The 20,593-nt window shown below is 48.8% G+C and overlaps 1 protein-coding gene across 5 annotated transcripts; it reads left to right on the top strand.

The window, feature by feature from the left end:
* Positions 1-4,021: 4,021 nt before the first annotated feature.
* On the top strand, positions 4,022-20,546 carry LOC120904876 (1-acylglycerol-3-phosphate O-acyltransferase Pnpla3-like). Of its 5 annotated transcripts, none has more exons than XM_040315334.1 (10): positions 4,022-4,304; positions 6,328-6,988; positions 14,628-14,860; positions 14,943-15,595; positions 16,445-16,513; positions 16,763-16,868; positions 16,944-17,086; positions 17,173-17,323; positions 17,436-17,612; positions 18,393-18,551. In XM_040315334.1, exons 2-10 carry the CDS (start codon positions 6,829-6,831, stop codon positions 18,429-18,431), a joined length of 1,731 nt encoding a protein of 576 aa, XP_040171268.1. In that variant the 5' UTR covers positions 4,022-4,304; positions 6,328-6,828; the 3' UTR covers positions 18,432-18,551. The 5 variants fall into 5 exon arrangements, with proteins under 5 accessions (XP_040171268.1, XP_040171264.1, XP_040171266.1 ...); XM_040315330.1 differs by having other exon boundaries at positions 4,023-4,304; positions 17,436-17,556; positions 18,393-20,546; XM_040315331.1 differs by lacking the exon at positions 4,022-4,304 and adding an exon at positions 5,957-6,138 and having other exon boundaries at positions 17,436-17,556; positions 18,393-20,546.
* The last annotated feature ends 47 nt before the right edge of the window (positions 20,547-20,593 follow it).

Raw genomic sequence — 20,593 nt, 5'->3', positions numbered from 1 at the left:
GGAGGGGGGGGGGGCGATTCCATGAACCCATGACGGGCATGTTATTGAGTCGTGCGAGTTGACGACTGTACCAAGTTAAACGCAAGTTATACTTAATTCTTTATGTAATAAGGTCCTATTATATTGACGCGTTTGACAGCTTTTACCTCGGGTGAAAAAAAATGAATCGGTCTTGGTCAATGTTGATTCTATAAGGAAAGAGAAATCCACTGTCAAAATTATTCCAGGTTCGTCCAAACGATTTGGCAACAAAAATTGCCACAACATGTTCATACAGTCGAGCCTTGGAAACATATTCTTTGAGGTAAAAAGGTTATGTCGCGGGGCATGGAGCTTTCTCAAGCTGAGCAAAGATTCTCATTCTCTCGTTGAAGTATCTCAAGCAATGTGTTTTAGAATGTTAAACATTTTGTTTGTTCTGTGAATGTGTATTACAATTTAAACTCGCTTGAAATAATTAAACTCAATCAACTCAACTACCTGTACCCTGCAGCGACAATTTAAATCCCAATTTTTTTTAAATGCAACCGACAACTTAAAACAGTGTTCGCCCTAAAGTATGCAATCCATAGTACAATCGTGTTCTAAACTAATTTCAGAACTTGGTGCCCTAGCCGCAAAATTGAAGATTTCGGACGTCGTGTGGACGTCGTGTGGACGTCCACCCGACGTCCACACGACGTCCGGTTTAAGAGGTTACTCGACCAAGCGAACTTTTTTAGACGGGTTTTATGGCAAAAATTGTGGCAGATTTCCCAGGGTTGTTGTATCGAATAGCAGCCACAAAAAAAATATGGATGGCTAGAAAAAAATGAATCTTGCCCTCCCCCTTACTCCTTCCTGGTCGGTAGTTGCGATCACACCAGCTGTTCATATGATGGTGGTGGGAGTGATATCGCTTATCTGCTGTCTTCTTTATCCGTTCTACCAGATCATACGCGTTTTCAGTGACGTCCTTCCCCACCTCCTTCGTTTTCCCAGCAGTTATTTGCGAATGCTTGACCTTGTGTGAGCGCGCTTGACTTGGGGTTATTGTTTTTTTCCTTCCCGTTTTTTTGGCTGCTGATGCATTGCGCGTTGGCTAGAGCGCCGTCGTTCGAATCTGGATTTGATCAATGCGCAAGTTGTCGTGTGGATGGAATCGATTTACCGTTCGAGCTATTTGCCGGATCGATTGAATGCATGCTTCGTACTGGTTTTATATTGTTTGTTAGTGCAGTTAGTTGCGCTTGTGCAAAAAAAAATCAATTAAAATAAAAGATCATTCAATGCACTAGTCCGCTCATGTTAAGCCAACTAATGCTTAGTTAAAGTCAACGGAAGGACAAATATTAAAATGAGGGATTTCATGGAACACATATTGTCTTTCCATTATTTTTTCTTTAATAATGTACAAACCCTCCAATCTTCTCCCACCCCTCCTCCCTTCCTCTCTCCCTCCCACGGATTGAAGGTTAGGATTTACCCACCATGGTGTACCCTTTTAATCCTAATTACCGGGGTCTACTGTTCGGAAGAGAAACGGTAAGCACCTCTCGCTCGATGCTGTAAGCGAGGAGCGAACCGCCCCGGCTTGGCTGACGCACACCTCGCTCGCTTTGCCTGGCTTGCTCCTTCTCTCGCCTGACGCAGGATGCGTAAGTGGCGTGTATGCTGCATGCATAGTGGATAGCGCTGCGGCTGCGCTTGGGGATTGGCTGTGGCGACCGGCCCCTGGGAGCCTCAAATGCCGGTGATGCAGCCGGTCCTTTCACGCGCAAAGCTGCTCCACGCGTCCCCGCATTTTATGGATGGCTTGGCTGGATTTGGCTGCCCCTCGTTGTCGTACTACCCGAACACAACACAACAACATAACCGTCCTGCGTTCAAGCCCCGTTTGATCCTAGTGGCCCAGGAGTGCCTATCTCGCTAGGGGTAAACCAATTAGTAACAGGTCACGTCAACTCGCACGACTTAGCAACATGCTCGTCATGGGTTCAAGCCTCGTATGGACCGTCTATCTTAGCAACGTAGGTCGTTGCGCCAAGAAGAAGAAGAAGTGGCTGAGGCAGGCAGGCAGAAAAGCAATGGTTACTGTGTCAAATAAGAAAAATATGAAGAAGCTTTGTACGATCCGCAGCTCATAAGATTGATGTGGACAATGTGGACAATACAAAAGGAAGAAAATCGACTTAAAAAATGTATGTTGATCCCTTCCTGTATGTCCTCCCCGTTCCTGTATGCTCCCTCCAGTTCGCTTCGCTCTCGTCCCCCATTGTTTAGAGCCCATCGTCGCTTCGGAACAGCAAACGCTACTACACGCCATCCCCGCTTTCATCTTCTTATCTCACCTCTTCGACTATCACCCTTCCTGCTCCTCCGCTCGCTTCCGCTCTCGTTAGTTCCTCATTCATTTACTCCCTTTCTCCTTCTTTCCTTCCCATTCCTTTTCTTTCGTATTGCGGTTCAATAATGCTAGCATAGTTTAGAATAACAAATGTAAACTGTATTTGCCGTAAGCCTTAAGGCAAACAATAGTGAGGTGCGGGCAGGGGCGGATTAACCAGAGGCTAAACCAAACTAAGCGCCCGCGTGGGGCCCCGAGGAAAGGATCCAGCGTAATCCTTCTCAGTCGGAACCATCCGTAAACGATCCAGTTCATTCGTGTCGACTCGAATTCGTTGCACTCACGGGTCGGATTGGTGCCTGTCGAACTACCTAGCGCACTCGCTGACCACATACCAGCGCTCCATGGAACTACTTGATCGATTGCAGGCCATGGCCGATAAGACCCCTCCCTGCCATCTCCCAGCTCCCTGCCATCTCCCTGCTCTCTTTGTTGTACAGGTGATTTCGCCATTCCCCACGTGCCGAGGCCGCGTGCGGCATTGCAAGCTCATAACCTCCCGTATAAATTTTCTTCTTCTTCTTTGACGTAACGAACAATGCTGTAGACAGCACTGAAACGACTTCTTAACCTTACTCAAATCACGCTATCGGATAGTCGGTTCGTGCTATCCAGAAAATGGTCCGGATAAGAATCGATCTCGTCCGGTCTCGTAGGAACCGGTCTCATTACAGCATGCGTTCAATGAGTCGGGGCGCTGGTCGAAGAGAGCACAGTTTGCAGCAGATTGCCGTTTGGTTTAAAGGGTATACAACATGCGGCATTTAATTGTTGCTCGACCGCATAAAAAGTTTACCAAAATATGTCCCAAATCTACAAACATCATAATACTGTGTTTGTGGTTGTGTTAGTCACAAAACGCTTTAGGTGCAGTGTGGCACATAAACGTGCACGAATTGGTACATCATTTGGTGTGCCAGAGCCATTGCATCTAACAATTTACCCTTTAATTAACTTAACTTCCTTTAACGCATCAAGAGGATTCGCAGCCAATGTCATGCACGGGAAAAACAAGGACAAAGAAAACTCCCTCACGTGCGAGAAAGAGCAGCAACAACCACAGATTTGCGCCAATAACTTGGTGAGAAAGCGACGGAACACCATCGCTTGTGAGCGAGAGTGAAACAGAAGTCATAACCATAATCTTCCCACCCATAATCAACAACCATAATTCGTGTGTGTGTGTTCGCCCCATACAAATGGCATAATTTTTATTTTCGCTTGGTCGAAAATCGCGGCGAAAACCCGATTTTGCGGCTGGGGCAACACACAAAAGCAATTATTCATTGTGTAGTTCTACATTCACGATCGTTTTGATGTTTATTTTAATTCAATAGAATAGTTCGAAACAACTCCTTGGCTTCATAATGAAAAACATTTAATGAATCTGTTTAAATTCATCATTTGTTCTAATTTCCAACGGTCATTTCAAAACATGACGTTCGGTTTATCCGTGCCCGAAAGAGCCAACAGCACACATCCCGTGTCCCCCTCCAACCGTCAGCGGCAGACGAACCGCGGTCGAACGAAAACTCCTCCGTGTAAACACGCGGGCGCCCGTTTTCCCCTCCGGCCCGATACCGAACGACCGAGCCCTTCTCCGCCCTGCGTGCGTGCTTGCTCAACGCCGCGTTCTCATATCGTAGCAAACAGTTGGACGGAGCGGGTCATCCGAGAGCGAGCTCGCGTAGAAAAAGAAAACAACACTGGGTGTGTCGTCGTCGGTGTGTGTATAGAATAACGTGCTAAACAGGGAAACCATCTACCATCTAGCCGTAGAGAGAGCGTAGTGCCATTTTTTGTGGTTATCTTGTTTGTTTCAATTATAATACTGCCGGGTGATTATACTACTACTGCACGTGATGTGCGAACAACGGGTTCACGATCAAGGATAGCTTCTTTCAGTGTGTGCAAACAAGTACGTATACGATGTGGTTGCGGTGTGGTGCAAGCCGCGGTTGTCATTGTTTGCGAATCGTTTAATTGTCATCTCTTATCAAAGGGGGAGGGGGGAGAATTAGAACAGCGCGCACTGTGGCAGGGCTGGCCACAAACACACACACAAAAGCATGCACTGTAGGTCAAACAATACCAAGGTATAGCACACACCTTGTAATTGCGCTGAGTAAAGGTGCATGCAGTAGAAGCAGAAGAAGAGCTAACATAACGCCCGATGGAAGATTTTTTGCGGCGGTACAAATCAGTGCGAGTGTGTGTGTGTGTGTGCGAGAGGTTGTAAAACAAAATCGGCCACAGCCGTGTGTGGCGGGCCGCCGCCGCCGTCAAAAGGCAAAACGGTTTGCAAACGGAAAAGCAAAAGGAAAGAGAGAGAGCGCGCGCACGAGGCGAGCGAAAAGGCGAGCAAGAAGTAAACGTCCGTTACAAAAAGGATAACGCTGCTTACACATCCTGCGTGTACACACGTGCGTGGCGTGCGGTAGAAAGAGAAGCCCATACAACGACGCGGCCTGTTGCAAAGAGAGTGAGAGAGAAGAGCACAGATACAGCACACTGCGCGCCGTTTTTTGTCTTTTCACCCGCCGATGTAACGATTTTTGACTCCGGATGGACTCCCGGAGGCAGTAGGAGAGAAGGGGGGTGTGCGTGTGCGTGTGCGTGGAAAGTTTCCTGTGTCCGGAAGCAGGTAAAGGAGGAAAACGGCCTCGGCACGCTAAATACGCTTTTTCTGTTGCCATGGAAACGGGGCCCCTCGGGCCGACCCGCTTTCGCGTACGTGCGCGTTAGAAGGTGTGCAGAAGCGGGTCAGGTGTGTGTGCGTGTGTGTGTTTGCGGGGTTTGCTTTGTGATGCTTCTTTGGAATTCCGAAAACGAAAAAGGCGCGCATACTGTGCTGCCTCTGTGTGGAATGTGATTATTGCAGCCGCTGCAACAGCTGTTTGCAGCTCCATGTGTGTGCGTGTGTGCATGGTTTGCATGTTCCGTTGCACTTTACATGGTCACGCCACCTTCTTCAATTTCCCTCTCTTTGCCTTTTAAAAACGCTGATAAGCAATGCGCTGCTGGTGTGTGTGTGTGTGTGAGTTTTCCGAAGGCAACCTGTTACACTCGTGCCAGCAAGCAAAAAACACAACTTTCAAAGCTGAATTGAAGCCCTCTCACGAAACGGGCTTTTGTTTACATCACACACACACACACACACAGCACCCTGGAACGCAACGAAAACTGCATACATTAAGCAAAAAAAGCAATCTGGAAAGAGAGAGAGAGAGTGAGAGAGAGCAAATTCACGCAATAGAAAGCAAGAAGGAAAAAAGTCTCCACGGGCTCTCCTGGAGAGTCTCGCTTTTGGTTGTGTGTCGTACGATGATGGTGATGTCAATCACACTTCCAACCGTCCCCACAATCAGTATACGGACTCTCTCTCTCTCTCTCCCTCTCTTACCATGCCTGTGTGTGTGTGTGTGTTGATACGATTGACCGCAAAGTAATCCAACAGGGGAGAGAAGGGGGGGGGGCGATAGGCGGTCGGTCCAGGAAGGGGTGAAATACGTCGGGTAGGTGGTATAAAACCGCGACCCCAGCTAGCGGTCAGCTTTCAGTCTACTTCCGGACGAGCGCGAGCACGTACACGGCACAGCACGCTCGCACGTTCGAAACCGCTTTTCAGTCGTGTTTGACCCTCCTTTTTACGGCCATTTTAACACTAATTCACCAATTCATGTGATTGGTAGTGACCTAAACGGTGGCGAAGGTTTTTTTTTGTTTGGAGCACAAATTATCATTACACGACGGTACGACCTTTCCCGCGCAGCAACCGCGGTTTTAGCGCGTTTCCCTTTCAAACCTTATTCCCCGTCCAAGCAGGCCACAGGGGTTTTTTTGTTTACTGCTCTCCCCCGTGTGTTGAATCCCTTTTCCCCTCCCCATGGTTTTCTAAACTAATTTCCGCCCTTTTTTCTTCACCTTCTGTCTCGTTTTAGGGCCGACAGGATGTAAATCATCATCTCCCCGACATCGGAAAACAAGGACAAGGTTTCAGTGCGTGTGTGTGTGTGTGGTTGAGTGTGAAGTGAAAGAAAACAGCTGAACAAAACACACCCACTCCCACCCCCAACAAGGACGTGAGCGATCATTCACATTCCGAGCGTCAAGTGCAGCGAAAAATAATCATCTTTAAACGGAAATATTCCATTCCAACAGGAGTGTGGTTCGAGGGGGTTGAGGCGTGACGTAAATACTACTTGTTGTGGGCCGTGTGTGTCACGTGTGACAGCCCCGAAGTAGACAACGAAGCAGTCTCTGTGTGTGTGTGTAGTGCGCGGAGTGTTTATAAAGTTTTAAAGCTACAAAGCAGCATTTGTTTTGTTGGGTAAAGCCTTAGAAGAAAACAAGTAAAAAAAGGATAGATTTTCTTGGTGATTGTGATAGGAGGAAACCAGCAAAAACCAACAACAACGACATCAATTTCGCAACCTCCAAAGATGAATCTATCGTTCGCCGGGTGCGGATTCCTCGGCATCTACCATGTCGGTGTGGCGGTGGCGTTCAAGAAGTACGCGCCGCATCTGCTGCTGCACCGGATCAGCGGTGCGTCGGCCGGTGCCCTCGCCGCCTGCTGTCTGCTCTGCGACATGCCGCTGGGTAAGTTGCAGTACCCTAGTTGCTGCCGAGCGCCGAATCCTTACAAAATCCTTTACAGCTTAGCAGGCCGCCCCAAAAACTGCGAATGGGCGAGCGGAGCACGTGAAAACGTGAGGCATGAGCGGTTTCGGTGGCATTGACGTGATGGGAAATTAAGGGTAATTAAAGCTACACCAAAAAGAAGAGGTACCCATGGAGTAGGTAGTGTTTGTGTGTGTCGGTGTCAATGTCCAGTTTGTTCTTCAGGTGCATTAAAATCTGCTTAACTTCTTCTACCCCTTAATAATTGTCCTCATTAATGAAGGCGTTTTTTTCTTCTTCTTCTTCTCCGCACTACTTGTAGGAGCGGAAAAGTACTGAAGGTGTGCGGGTGTGTGGAGGGTTAGAAGCCGGAGCGACAGCGATTATGAGCCCCGTCTTCCGTCACCGAAAGACCGGGGCAGACTCACAAAGGAAAAACGGGGATGTGCCCGTTGGCTGGCAACGACCTTTTTGATGCGTTTTGATGCACTGACAATGCAATTTTTGTTTGAAGTTGGCGGCACGCTATGTCAAGAACGTCAGGCCGAACAGGCGTCAAAGTCCGGGTCTGTTTGCCCATGCCTCAACACTCCATTCTGCTCCCGGGGGCTGAGCGATAGAAGACCAAACAGTCAATCTCTATCGATCTCATTCGAGCAGCAGCAGCACAATCGGCTGGTTTGTTTAGCCTCGAAACACGTGTCCCGGGCGTCGAATGGACATGCTTCCCGGAAGGCGGCTTTAGTGGAAAGGGGAAGATTATTACTCACCAGACAGTGGCGTGTATGTCAGCGAGCGCGCTGAGAAGCCTTTCAAGCTGGCCTTTGGACCGAAATCCCCACTCCAAACAATAAGGGCGCGCACTGAGTTGCTGCCGCCATAAATTAAGCCGCGTTGGAGAAAGATCCCGGAGAGCGATGAGTCGCGCCGTTGAAAGTGCAAGTTCTTTGTCTTGGAAATGCGGGTGGGCGCCCGTTGCATCTGAACCCAAGACCGGTCCAAATCGGCGGCAATCCTGCTTATCAAAACCGCCGCGAAACGAAAGGGGAGGGGGTTTGGGATGAAATTTGATCCATTTTTAATCAATTCGGAAACTTGGGAAAGATAAGCGTCTCGCGGTTCACGGCTGACGTCGCGTGCCGTAATCCTTATCGGCATTTCAACACAAACCCTTCGCCCCCAACAGGCACACACACACACATGCGGAACTAAGACAAAGCGATGAGATCACTGGGCTTTGGAGCAAAGAGGTGGTGGAGGGATTTTCGAAACAAAACGAAACAAAAAAAAAGCCCCCCAATGCCCTTTGGACACGTCCCGGGCTTGATCAGGTGTGTGTGTGTGTGTCTGTGTGTGGGCGTGTATGGGAACTTGTGCGCTTCGAGAAGGAAATATACACATCGTTATCAGAGCACCCCTTCCCTGCCTCCTCTCTCTTATCGATGGCGCTGGGCCGGCTGCTAAGCGGGTTTTGTGCGTTGTTGAATTGAACCCACAACCCGTGATGATGATGATGAAGCCGAAGAAATGCGATTTTGGGCAGTGATTGAAAATGAATTAACGCATCGCATAATCGAAATCCCCACCTCCTCAGCAAACCTTGAAATGCTTACTGCGCATTAGAATTCGGGCGCCAGAAATCAAGTACCGCCGGCGGTCGTGTCGCAAGCAAAAAGGGTCCGCGCGAAGGGGTGTACCGGGCTGAGTTGATTATGACGCAAAACACAAGCGGGACTGATGCGGAACAGTGTCGCTGTTGGTCGTTCAATGGACACAGCGCACTGTGTGTGTGTGTGTGTGTGTGTGCTGGAGTACGGAGTTGCCTAGTTTGCCATTCCTTCACAAGAGAGAACCTCTCCGCGCAATTAATATAACGCTGCTGGGGGGGTTATCAGCAATGAACCGGGGGTTGTACGTACGTGATTCGATGGAGAGCAGGGACGCAATAGATGGATCTTTTGCCTCCCAACCCCCCCCCCCCCCCCATTTTAAATGGGGTTTTGGGTGGAATGCTTTCGACCTTTGGGAGCATCTTTTTTCCCTCCCGCCGAGAGTTTTTACCAGCAAATCCGTAGGCAATATTGTTGCGGCGCGTTTATTTGGGTTATTGAACCGCGCGGCGGCGTGCATTTGCTTCCGCACATTATCATCTCGTTCGCGTAATCGGCCATGTCCAAAGCAAAAGAACGGCCGTGGGGGGAACCGCATTTGGTTGGCCAATGTGTGGTGTATTGTTGCTCTGTTTGTTGCCGTTCGGCCAGCAGTTCGTGCTGCGAGGCGTCTCAGTTTGTTATGCTACTTTGCGTGTGCTTACCGCGGTGTGTGTGGTGACACAGTTTTAATCGGGCAAGAGACAAAGCACAACACAGAAATTAGGTCTCTGTAGCGACGACCAGTCAGTTGCCAGCCAGCAATGTGGAATTAATTAAACGCAACCTGCTCGCTGCTAGGTCAGTTCTAGAAGCGTTTACGCAAGGGAAGGCGTTGTGCACGGCCGAAAATATGTCTAAATGATTCAATTGTCGCGCTGTACGCGATCGTGTGTGTTGCCTCATGCCCACGCGAGGGTCGAGATCATCGTGTACGATCGGCGAACAAATGCAGTTGCATTGAGCCATACCAGTCATAAAGGCTGTTTTGTTGTTGAAACGAAACACTTTCCCTTGCGACGGTGGTATCACACACTTGTGCTTACTTCGCCTTTTTGTCTAGCCTAGCTATATCTGATGATGCAGCATGGCGGGGGCGAGAGATGATGGCATCGGACGGACGCGTTTGCCCAATACAGTAACAAGCTTGCGTGTGAGTGTGGTGGCCCTTTCACTTACTTCGATGGAACCACTTTAGCTCACTCACGTGCAGATGTCGGTGCCTCCACCATCATCCGCCTGGCACATGGTCGCAAGCATGCTCAATTTGGCGAAAATTGCGCTAACGCGACGCACATTTTTCGCACAAGGTCAACACCACGTGCACTATTCGCTCTCTCTCTCTCTCTCTCTGATGCGGGTGAGATTGTTGTAAACAAGTTGTTTTGGTATCACGCGCTTTGCGCCTTTCTTTCGCATTGGTGTGGCGGTGGAAGCCATAGAGAGGGAGAGATAGAGTGAGAGGGAGATTAACAACGACGAAGGGCAGCATTGCGGTTGAGGTCATACGCATGGTGACATTGCGTGAGTGCTATTTATAAAGACGGTTCGCGTTGATACTGAACCCATACTGGTGCTGGAACTGATAGTGCATCTATTCCGGTCCTGGAATTCATGCTGAACCCATACCGGTCCCGGAACTGATATTGAGCTTCTACCGCTCCTGAAATAGCTTCCAGTTTGATTCCTTTCCGGAAAGTGTATCTGGACCTGTTCCGGATACGAAATTAAAAATGAACCTGGTTCGGGTCTGAAACTGATACTGAACCCATCCCGGTTCTGGAACCGTTCATGAATCTATACCAGTCTTGAAACTGATGTTGAACCTATACCGGTCCAGGCACTGATCACGAACCCATACAGGTCCTGGAACTGATACTGCATCCGTACCAGTCCTAAAATCGACACTGAGTCCATATCGGTCCTGAAACCGATCATGACCGCCTAGCGGTCCTGGAACCGTTCATGAACCTATACCAGTCCTGGAACTGATGTTGAACCCATACTGGTCCAGGAACTGATCTCGAACCCATACTGATCTTGGAACCTATTATGAACCCATACCGCTTCTGAAATAGCTGCAGGTTTAATTCCTTTCCCGGAACTGTATCTGGACCTGTTCCGGATTCGAAACGAAACATGAACCTGGTCCGGGTCTGGAACCGATACAGTTTCTGTTATGATCTAGTAACATATTCCGCTAGTGGACGAACCATACCTGACAGTACAGGTAAAGCCTAGGAGATAGCGTAGGAATTAAGCGTAGACTAGAGGTGAAAGAGTGCTCAAGAGATCCAATACCTCTGCAATTGTGTAAACAACAACAAGAATTAAGCGTAGGAATTTTAGCTTATTAGTGTACACTGTACAGTGATTCCAGTGGTCGGCCACGTGACAGGAACCACGGTGGACTTTGCCCATAGCCCACGAGACAGATGAGTCAGTGTCAGTGTGTCATCTGCCAGTCCAATTACGACCAATTTTTGCAACGGACGACATGTGCCAGTACGCTCGTGCTGCTGCACGTTGCACTTCTATCACCAAGCGCTAGCACGCTGCCTCTGTGGCCGAATGCAAACTTCCTGCTTGTCTCGACACGCTTCTTCCCCCCAAGACAAAGGCAAACCGGTGGAGAGAGGAGACCATCACCAAGCGTAATCGGCGTGCAACTTCCACCACCAACCCTATAAAAGCGCCTGGATCGGCCGTGTGTGACGCAAATTGATGGCATGATTTGTTGTTGCGTTGCTACAATGGAAAGCCAACCGACACGCACACACCACACCAGCAAAATACAACGTTTATTAGAGGCAGCTGTTGTTGCTTCGCCTCTCTTAGTGCATCGCCTCATCGGCCTTACACCAGCGAACAGCCGGGGCGATAAGAAAGTGCGGGGGGACTCTGTCGATTGATCAATTCAATGTTGCTAACAATACATCCCGTACCACCCCTTGCTTGCACAAACCTCCTACCCACGAGTCATCGCCTCTGATGTAGTGGTAGTGCCTTGGGATTTTGGTCGAGACAACAGCGAACAGTTCCGACTATTAGTGTGGTGTGCCCTTTATCAGGAGCCAGGCTATTGGTTGACCTGGAAAAACGTGTCGGCATCACAAAGAACCCACCAGCAGGCCAGCACTTAGTTAGCACACTAGTCTCAGCAGCACAAAGTCGAGATAGTGTAGTGTGTCACGCGGGAAAGCAGTCGCACTAATCAAAGGGGATGATCATATTGGCGAATGCTTTGCTGTTCCCAATATAGACACAATGGTAGTTTTGGTAGCAAAATAAAGCCCTCCTGGCTGATCCTTATCAAACAGTAATCTGCAGCCTCTTCTCCATTGATGAAGTTGTTCCCTACGGTGGTCCAAAAAGTGACCTAATTGACTTCTGCCGACATCGTTTAGCGATTATCTCGGTCGGGCGAGCTCCTCGGTAGTGTGTCGTCGAATGACCCTACTGATCCCGACAGCAGCGCGACCCCCAGGGTCGCTGTGTGTTGTTATGACGCGATCGAAACTCGGATGATCCCAAGAACACGTTATGCTGCTGGTGGTTGGTGAGTTATGTTCCTTTTTCGTTTTTAATGAAGAGTTTGTTATGCTGTCCGCCGTTTCGTAACACTTTCCTTCCTGGCAAGAGCGCGCCGCAAGCTCACTATGCCGAGGGACTTGGTTGGTTGGTGGTGGATTGCTGATAAGAACTACCCGCGCACACCGCATTGACGTCAACATTCGCATTGAAAACGCAGCAAACGCGTTGGAGCAAAAGTGCGCGTTGTTTGGGGTTTTCTGGTGAAGGACCACCACTTTTTTTGTCTATTAAGTGTGATGTCTTTCTTATCTTGCCTAGAAAAGTATTTCTTCAATTGTTTTGATTTCAAGGTTTGCAGGTCATATTTCGATCTAATAAATAGGAATTTAGTTCGTTGTTTCATTTTTAATCTATTGCAAAATATTGATTAGATTTGGCAAGTGCCGCCAATGACCTTGAGGTGAGTTTTGGTTTTTATCACGCTCACTTAATTGGCAAGAAAGTCGGAAGACTCGTTAATCCGCCCTAATGCCAACATCCATATAAACGCTCACGTTTGATGACGTTAGTAGTTGATAGATTAGATTTAAAATAGCACCACCTGGGGACCGCCACCTCCTCCTATCACCACGATGAATGGGCGGGAAATTTTGCCAATTTTATTATTAGAAAAATAGCAAAAATAGCAAGTGCGCGATATTTACAAACATCAGAGAGCGAACCTTGCCGGAGTTAGATCGTGCTCAGTGTCCAATTAAAAACATCCGCACTTTCCAAAACCAAACAAAAACATAAACAAGCCAGTCTGATGCGCAATATTCCCAGTCTTGGGATCTCCAAAAACTGCCAGCTCCTCCATCTCCCCTTTGCGCGCGTAAGCCGGATACACAAATTCGGCCAATCTAAGGCAGCCGCCTGACCCGCTCTGCGCACGACGCACGAAGGGCTCGTCCCGGGCGTGTTGTTGACACACACGGGGTCCCCTCTAGGTCTAGAGTGTGACCTCGAGATTTTATCTTGTTCGTCGTGTCTCTCGCCAACAGCGCGCCGCCCTCCACGCTTTGGGGTTTAACTGCGACGCAAAAAAACAACTGACACCCCTTAACGAAGCGGTGGGGGGGGGTCTATTCAAAAATGCCAGTCGTGGAGACGGGCCTCCAAAAATCTAATCGTATTAATTTCCCGCCTGGGACACACATACAGAGAAGCACGTGTGCCCACATTCCCGTTACGGTATCTAGAAACTTCTCCAACTCGCGCGCGCGCTCTCCATTGCTTGTAGTGAAGGGTGTGTAGAGTGCGTACGGGCCCTTTTTTTTTGGTTGTGTTTGTATGAGTCACGCCGCAGATGATGCGCACCAAGCGGGAAGGGAAGAAGCACGAAAAGGGAATGTGAGTGCGGGACGCGTATGGCGTGATCGGTTCGGCCCAGCCGTGAACAACAACAACGAACGGCAGCTCCCGACGGTGTCGAAATCTATGCGCGCCGACTTATGTTGGGAAATATCCGCCACCACCAGCGCCTCTCGCTCGAGCTCGGCCGGTTACGTCGGCCCTTTCTGTAGGGTGAGAAAGGGAAACCGACGGGAGCGTGTTGGTGGCAAAGACCCGGTTTTTTTTTGTGCGTTAAAGCACGTTTGGCCGATGAGTTGGTGGTGGTGGGTTGGTGATTTTCGCCTCTTTTTTGGAGGCCCGTCCAGTCCATCACACCCCGATGGTGGCGGGGATGCTGAGAGAGAGAGAGAGAGGTAAAAGGGCCTAAAAGAAACCTGAAGAAGACGGACGAAAAAAAAAGGTGTGTCTTGGTGGTGGGTTGCATGACGTCGACAGAAACTTTCGAAAACAAAAGCAAGCAAACGGGAAAATGAAACTGACTGGGCGATGCATTTGTGCTGCATTAGACAAAAAAGGGTCTTTGTGAGAAGGTAGAAGGAGCCTTGGGCAAGCAAAAAACCCATTACCGGGAATTAGATGCGCTTTAATGCTACCGATCAGACGTCATTAAAGGTGCGCGATCAATTATCTTGTCCACTTGAAAACAGGAAGAAGTGTGTTGCGTCCTACTTGCTTCGGGGTTGAGATAACTTCATCCTGCTCTAAACCTAGCGCTTGTTGTTTCTAGTTCTAAAGTCCACTAACTAGCAAACTATCAATTACACCTACTAACACATGCTCCCGTGTGTGTGTGTATGGCACGATTGCTTCTCGCCCGCGCTATAATTATTACGCGCCGCGAGATATCGTGTGTCAGGTTCAAGTGGTTAACCTTGCCGCTCAGTTGCGCAACGCTCGCGGGCTCTTGATTGCGCATGCGCTACCGGGGGGTCACACTATCCTGAAGTTATAGAGGGGGAAAAATCCAAACCCATCCTAAACTGTAAACTCTAATCCAAACTAATAATAAACCCTTTTTTCCTTCATCTTTCCCCTGCCAGGTGAAATGACGTCAGACTTCTTCCGCGTTGTCAATGAGGCCCGGTCCCACTCGCTCGGCCCGTTCAGCCCGCGGTTCAACATACAGACCTGCCTGCTGGAGGGGCTGCAGAAGTTTCTGCCGCCGGATGCGCACGAGCGCGTCAACGGCAAGCTGCACATCTCGCTGACCCGCGTGTACGACGGCAAGAACGTGATCGTGTCGCAGTTCAACAGCCGGGAGGATCTACTGCAGGTAAGCGCTCATCCGCCCTTCCCAGAACTGCTCCTTATTGTGCTCCTATTGTGACCTCTTTTTCCCGTTGCTTTCCCCCCAGGCTCTACTATGCGCGTGTTTCATACCGGTGTTTTCGGGCCTGCTGCCGCCCCGCTTCCATGGCGTGCGCTACATGGACGGTGCGTTCTCCGACAATCTGCCCACGCTGGACGAGAACACGGTCACGGTCAGCCCGTTCTGTGGCGAGAGTGACATCTGCCCGCGCGACAACAGCTCGCAGATGTTTCACGTCAACTGGGCCAACACCAGCATCGAGCTGTCGAAGGAAAACATTAACCGGTTCGGGCGCATCCTCTTCCCGCCGAAGCCGGAAATACTGTCCTCGTTCTGTCAGCAGGGCTTCGACGATGCGCTCAACTTTCTGCACCGCAACAATCTGATCAGCTGTACGCGCTGTCTGGCCGTGCAGTCGACGTTCGTGGTCGCGGAGCAGCCGTCCTCCAGCCTGGAAGAGAAGATACTGGAGGAGTACGATCCGGAGTGTAGCGAGTGTCAGGAGTGTACGCAGCATCGGAAGAATGCGCTCGTCGGCAGCATGCCGGACAATGTGCTGACCGTGTTCCAGACGTACATCGAGCAGGCGAACAAGGGTTTGATCAACTGGGTGTTTCGGCACCGGGGCGGCAAGCTGCTGACGGCCCTGTCCTTGCCGGCCATCCTGCCCGCCGACATTGTGTGCGCCACGCTGACGAAGTAAGTGTGTGCGCGCGGATCGTTTGCTTTTTTTTGCTCTTTTTTGCTTCTATACTTCCTCACTGCCAGTTGCACCCCAAAACGCCCCACCCCATTAACTTTTGTGTGTCCATTTTTGTCTCGCGTCCCAATCAACCGATTGATGTCAAAAAGCTTTATCAATCGGTAGAGAAAAAAAACTGCATTTTTGACGTTTTTTTATCACCAACACTCACGCTTTACAGCCTCTTCCGCATTACAGGGTTTTTCAGGAGTTCTCATAGCTGTGGGACACTTTATTGGCTCCATCTTACGTGAATTGAACTTAATCTAATGGAAATTGAACTGTATCGCATTCTTATTTGAAAAATCCTATAGGAAATTCTCCAATTTTCCAATCATATCCAATTTTCATCATATGAAATTCGCTTCCCATAAGAAAGAGTGCAGGAAGTGTCCCACAACTATGAAAACCCCTAGCAAACCCTGTATTACACCTCACCCACCCACCTCCAAAACACACACACACACACACCGCTAAAGTAGTTGAAGTAGAATTCGTAACTAACCGCAAAAACGCCCATCCCGTCTCTGGTCCTTTCCTCTCCTTCCTCAATCCCGCTAAATTATTCGCACCGTATTACTTAGTATCGTTGGTGGCATAATCGAGCAGCGACAGTTCCGCTACCAGGTGCTCGGCAATGTCGTCTGCCCGACAGAACGTCCAACAGTTGGGCACCGCCAGCACCACCACCACCACCGGCACCACCAACAGCAGCACCACCGTACCAAATGTTGTAACCATTTTGTATGCTCCTCCTCTTCCTCCCCGTCTCGAACGATCGTTCCCCTTCCGTTTCCTCTCGACAGACTGGCAACGTTGGCCGTCCCCGATCGGATGCGCTTCCTGGCGCAGCTCGAGAACCGTCTAGCGTACCGGTAAGCGTAGGCCGGAGAAATGTTAACCTTTTTTTCGGCCCCTTAAAATTCGCAACCACGCGCGCTGTGTTTGTGTGCCTTTTTGCCTGTGTGTCTTCGTCCTTCGTACCCGTGTGTTTGTGTATTGGTGGTGGGCGTTCGGGTGTGTGCTGCCGTTGCTAAAGTGCTTTCAAGGCCTCTTCCTGGAAAGCAGAGACAGCTGCCTGCAGATGTGTATGCTAATTATGCCCCTTGTATCACCTCGTTTAGGCTGATGGGTGCCGCACCGTCGATTGGCAAACAGATCTGGGCGATGAGTGAGTTTGTGCTGAAGAACCTGAACACGATCCTGCTCCGGGTGCGACGGCGACAGAAGGTAAGGCTGGAAAGGAAACTATTTTGCACATGTGTCCACTTGAACCGGGGGAGTTTGCGCTTTTTCTCTTTGCAGCAGCAGCAGCAGCAACTGACCGCGAACCTCCAGTGCCAGATAGCGCTTACCGAGTACAACCAGAGCCAGCAGCAGCAGCAGCTGCAGCAGCATCATCAGCACAGCCATCGCAGTTCAATCATCGACATGCGAATGGAGGACGGGTAAGTGTCGTACGAGTACGAGGCTTTCCGGAAAGGAGTGACACATAAACTACTAACCGCTAAAATTCTTCCCTCCGTTTTCACAGCAAACCATTCGGCAAAGAAATTACCCCCAGCTACAGCTCCGCCGGGCATCATTCGGCGATGGGCGACCTCGATACGTTCGATCACATCCTGCAGGTGTCGTCGCACCACGACGCCATGTACGCTTACTACTATATGGACGAAGACAATAAGGTAATTGTTGGCGCGTGTTGTTCGGCCCGACGCTTCCTGCCTTATAAGCGACGAACCCTTTGCTAACCTGTCCCATATATATATCTCATCGAACGATCTCGTACGTACGCAGGTTAAGGTGACGGAGATATTCGACATGAGCGAAAGCGACAATCCTGCCCTGCAAACGGCCAACGAGCTCGAGGCGAACCAGCAGCTGGAGTTCGATACCGACTGGGAAACGACACAGCCAGGTACTGCTGCTGGGCGGAAGAAGCGTTATAGTTGGACGTCCACCATGGCACATTGTGTATGTCCTCCTCCCCCTCACCAAGTGTTTCCCATCCCGCATATATCATTCGTTTGCTAATTGTGTAGTTTTGTTTGTTTTTGTAGGGAAGTTTGTTACAAAAAAAAAACTGTTTTACTTTTAGTATAGTACAAAATACCGAAGCGTCGTGTTGTTTGTGTGTAATGTGTTTAATTTCTTTTAAATTTGGCAGGACTACTACTCCCCATCCGCGGCGTCTAAAGTAGTGTTGGGTAAACCTGATTCAGATTCATGAATCTGAATAAATCTTTGGAATGATTTAATGAATCTGAATTTCCATTGGAAAGATGCATGAATTTAAAAGATTCATGAGTCTCTAAAGATTCATTAATCTCAAAACATTCATAGAGCTTGAGTTTTTTTTTAATAAGTTAATCTTTAGAGATTCATAAATCTTTTAAAATTGGACTCGTGATTCGAAACACTCATCACTGAAGATTCATATGAAGGAATCTCAACGAAAGATTCATGAAACCCAACACTAGTCTAAAGCACCCCAAATTATTATCTTCTTTTCTACTAACCACACACTGCACCACTGCACCTTCTACTTCTATCACCATTTTCTATGTTGTGTATGTTATTTATGTTTTTTTTTTGTAATTGTAATGTTTGGTCGAATTGTTGGGGCCTTTGGTAATTTAATGTATTATTTTAATTATTGTGGCATGCGTATTTAGTGTTGAACCTTTTTTTTGTTAACTTTGCCTAATTTGTTCTAATCCTCCGCCATTTTTTCTCTTTTTTCTTCTCGCGCAGATTTCCTCTACGCCAACTCGTACGGTGGAGACAATATAATTGACATCGAAGAGTTTATCGATCCCAGCGTCTTTATGAGCGGCAACCATCATCATCTCATGAGCGGCAATAACAACAACAACAACAACAACAACAATGGTACCAGCGGAGGCCCCAACACACTGTCCCAGTATCCGATCAACCCGTGGGAATGCTCGCAGGTCGAAATCGAGGAGCTGTCGGCGGACTTTAACGATCCCTCGCTCGAGCCGGAAGCGGACCAGCAGACGAGCCTGATGTCGGAGTCGGCCACCCTGCTGCTGAGCAAACCGCCCTCGTCCTACTCGATCGAGATGTAAATCGTGTGTCGGTACAGAGCCAGACTTTTTCTGATGGCATGAAACAGAAAACCCAAGCGGCGCGCGCGCCCGACGCGTGAATGGCGCAGGCAAACGAGAATCGGGGGTGCCTTACCTACTACTAGTACTACTACAACAACTACTACTACTACTAACACTGCTACTGCTGGCTCTCGTCTGGACGAGACAGAATGTGGGGCCGCTTGGCACTCCCACGAAAGCAAAATCGTGCAACGGAAACGTGTTACCGGAATGATATTACCATTTAGTAGCGACCAAAGTTACCTTTTCTTGAGGGTGGCGCAGTGGTCCCACCGCGCGCTCCCTTCCGTGCGTGCCTGCCATGGTGTGGTGGAGGCAGTAAGCTTCAAAAGCCAAAGCGTGACGCCAAGAGAGCAAACCGACCAGCCCCGCGTGTGTGCCATTGCTCGTACACTCGATTGGCGAGAGAGAGAAAGATACGCGGGACCAAAAGCGCAGAGACTTCTCACCATATCAAAAGACTTAGCAAACGTTTACATAGAGAGAAACACATACACTTACACGCCTACAGAGCGCGGATTAGTAGAGGAGCCAGGTGTTTTGGAAACGATAATAGCTGCAAGCGCTGAACTAGTAGGAAAGGTATTTTGCACGTAGGCAGGAACCTATCGTATTTTGCTCTGGTGACGGTCAGCTGAGGCTCAATCGATCCACGGTATGTAGTGCGTGGTGTATATGGAACCACCGGAAGCGTACCTAGAGTATTGTGTTGTATTTTTGTGGAATCGAGCATGCAGCGCCAGCCTTTACCAAAACAGATTGTCTGAGGACGAGCTGCAAGCGCTGAAGATGGCATGATCGGACGATCGCGTAATAATGGTGCATAGCTAATTTTAACCCTTAGAATTATTTTTTATTTTAGCTCCCTTCTCTCTCTCACACACACTCTCTTTTTATCATTCAATCATTCTCTGTACAATATACCATTCTCCCTGCTGGTGTGGAGAATTTTTAAGTGTAAAAAATAATCGCAAAAAATCATACAAAAAAAAGAGATAATAATTCGTACACAGCTTAAGACAGCTTGCAAAAGAGGCAACTTTTAACCGAGATGTGATTTACGGTGGTGCGTGTGTTATGGTTCTTTAGGTTAGCGCGAACGCGATCGATTAAATTATCATCCCTTCCCTCTTTCGCTTTGAAACGCTCCTCCCTTTCCAACTCGTCGCCACCGAATGATATTAGACCAAGAGGGCTCGCATGGGGGGGGGGGGGGTAGGTGGTGTCGCTGTGAGGTGTGGTATAGCAGCGAGCGACAAAAGAACAAAACAAAAAAACCGCGATTTTCACAAAAAGGCTGTGCAATAGAGAGAAGAAAAACAAAGCTGTTTTGTTTAAATTAATCGTGAAAAGGGGGTGAGACGAGGCGAAATGGAAGGGCGGCAGAGTGTGGCTGTGCGCCAAAAGGGAGGTAGTTATGCTTTAAACTTTTTAGCTGGTGTGCTAGAAGCGTGGGGGGTGTGCACTTTGTTGCCATGAGGGAAGAGAAAGGATTTTTTTTGTTTTGGATTTTAAAAAGGACCTCGTGAGTTAGACCAGAATCGGACAAGCAAGAAGGCGAAAGCAAGAACGACAAGAGAGGGAGGAAACCATTATGTGTATTTTTACAAAAAAAAAAAAGAAAACAGATTTATATGTGTAAAATTAAACGATCCTTTTGTGTCCCACCCAGTTCCTAGCGCGAGGGAAAAATGTGACAGTTTGTTTATTTATATGTACGGTTGAAACTAAGTGCTAGGTGTATTTTGCGAAAATAAAGAAACGCCAAAAGTAACGAACGCGGTAGTTTAAATTCAGCAGCAGCGGGCGCGCGCCCCTTTT

The sequence above is a fragment of the Anopheles arabiensis genome, chromosome 3 (assembly GCF_016920715.1).
Source record: "Anopheles arabiensis isolate DONGOLA chromosome 3, AaraD3, whole genome shotgun sequence".
NCBI lineage: Eukaryota > Metazoa > Arthropoda > Insecta > Diptera > Culicidae > Anopheles > Anopheles arabiensis.
The sequence above is the reverse complement of the archived record's forward strand: the minus strand, read 5'-3'. Positions and strand labels throughout refer to the sequence as shown.

Excerpts from the sequence above, each read along its gene's own strand:
- LOC120904876 (XM_040315330.1), top strand. The coding sequence starts at position 6,829 with ATGAATCTATCGTTCGCCGGGTGCGGATTCCTCGGCATCTACCATGTC. Across the intron at positions 15,596-16,444 it reads GTGTGCGCCACGCTGACGAA|ACTGGCAACGTTGGCCGTCC; the intron begins GTAAGTGTGTGC and ends TCCTCTCGACAG. Across the intron at positions 17,557-18,392 it reads CTGGGAAACGACACAGCCAG|ATTTCCTCTACGCCAACTCG; the intron begins GTACTGCTGCTG and ends CTTCTCGCGCAG.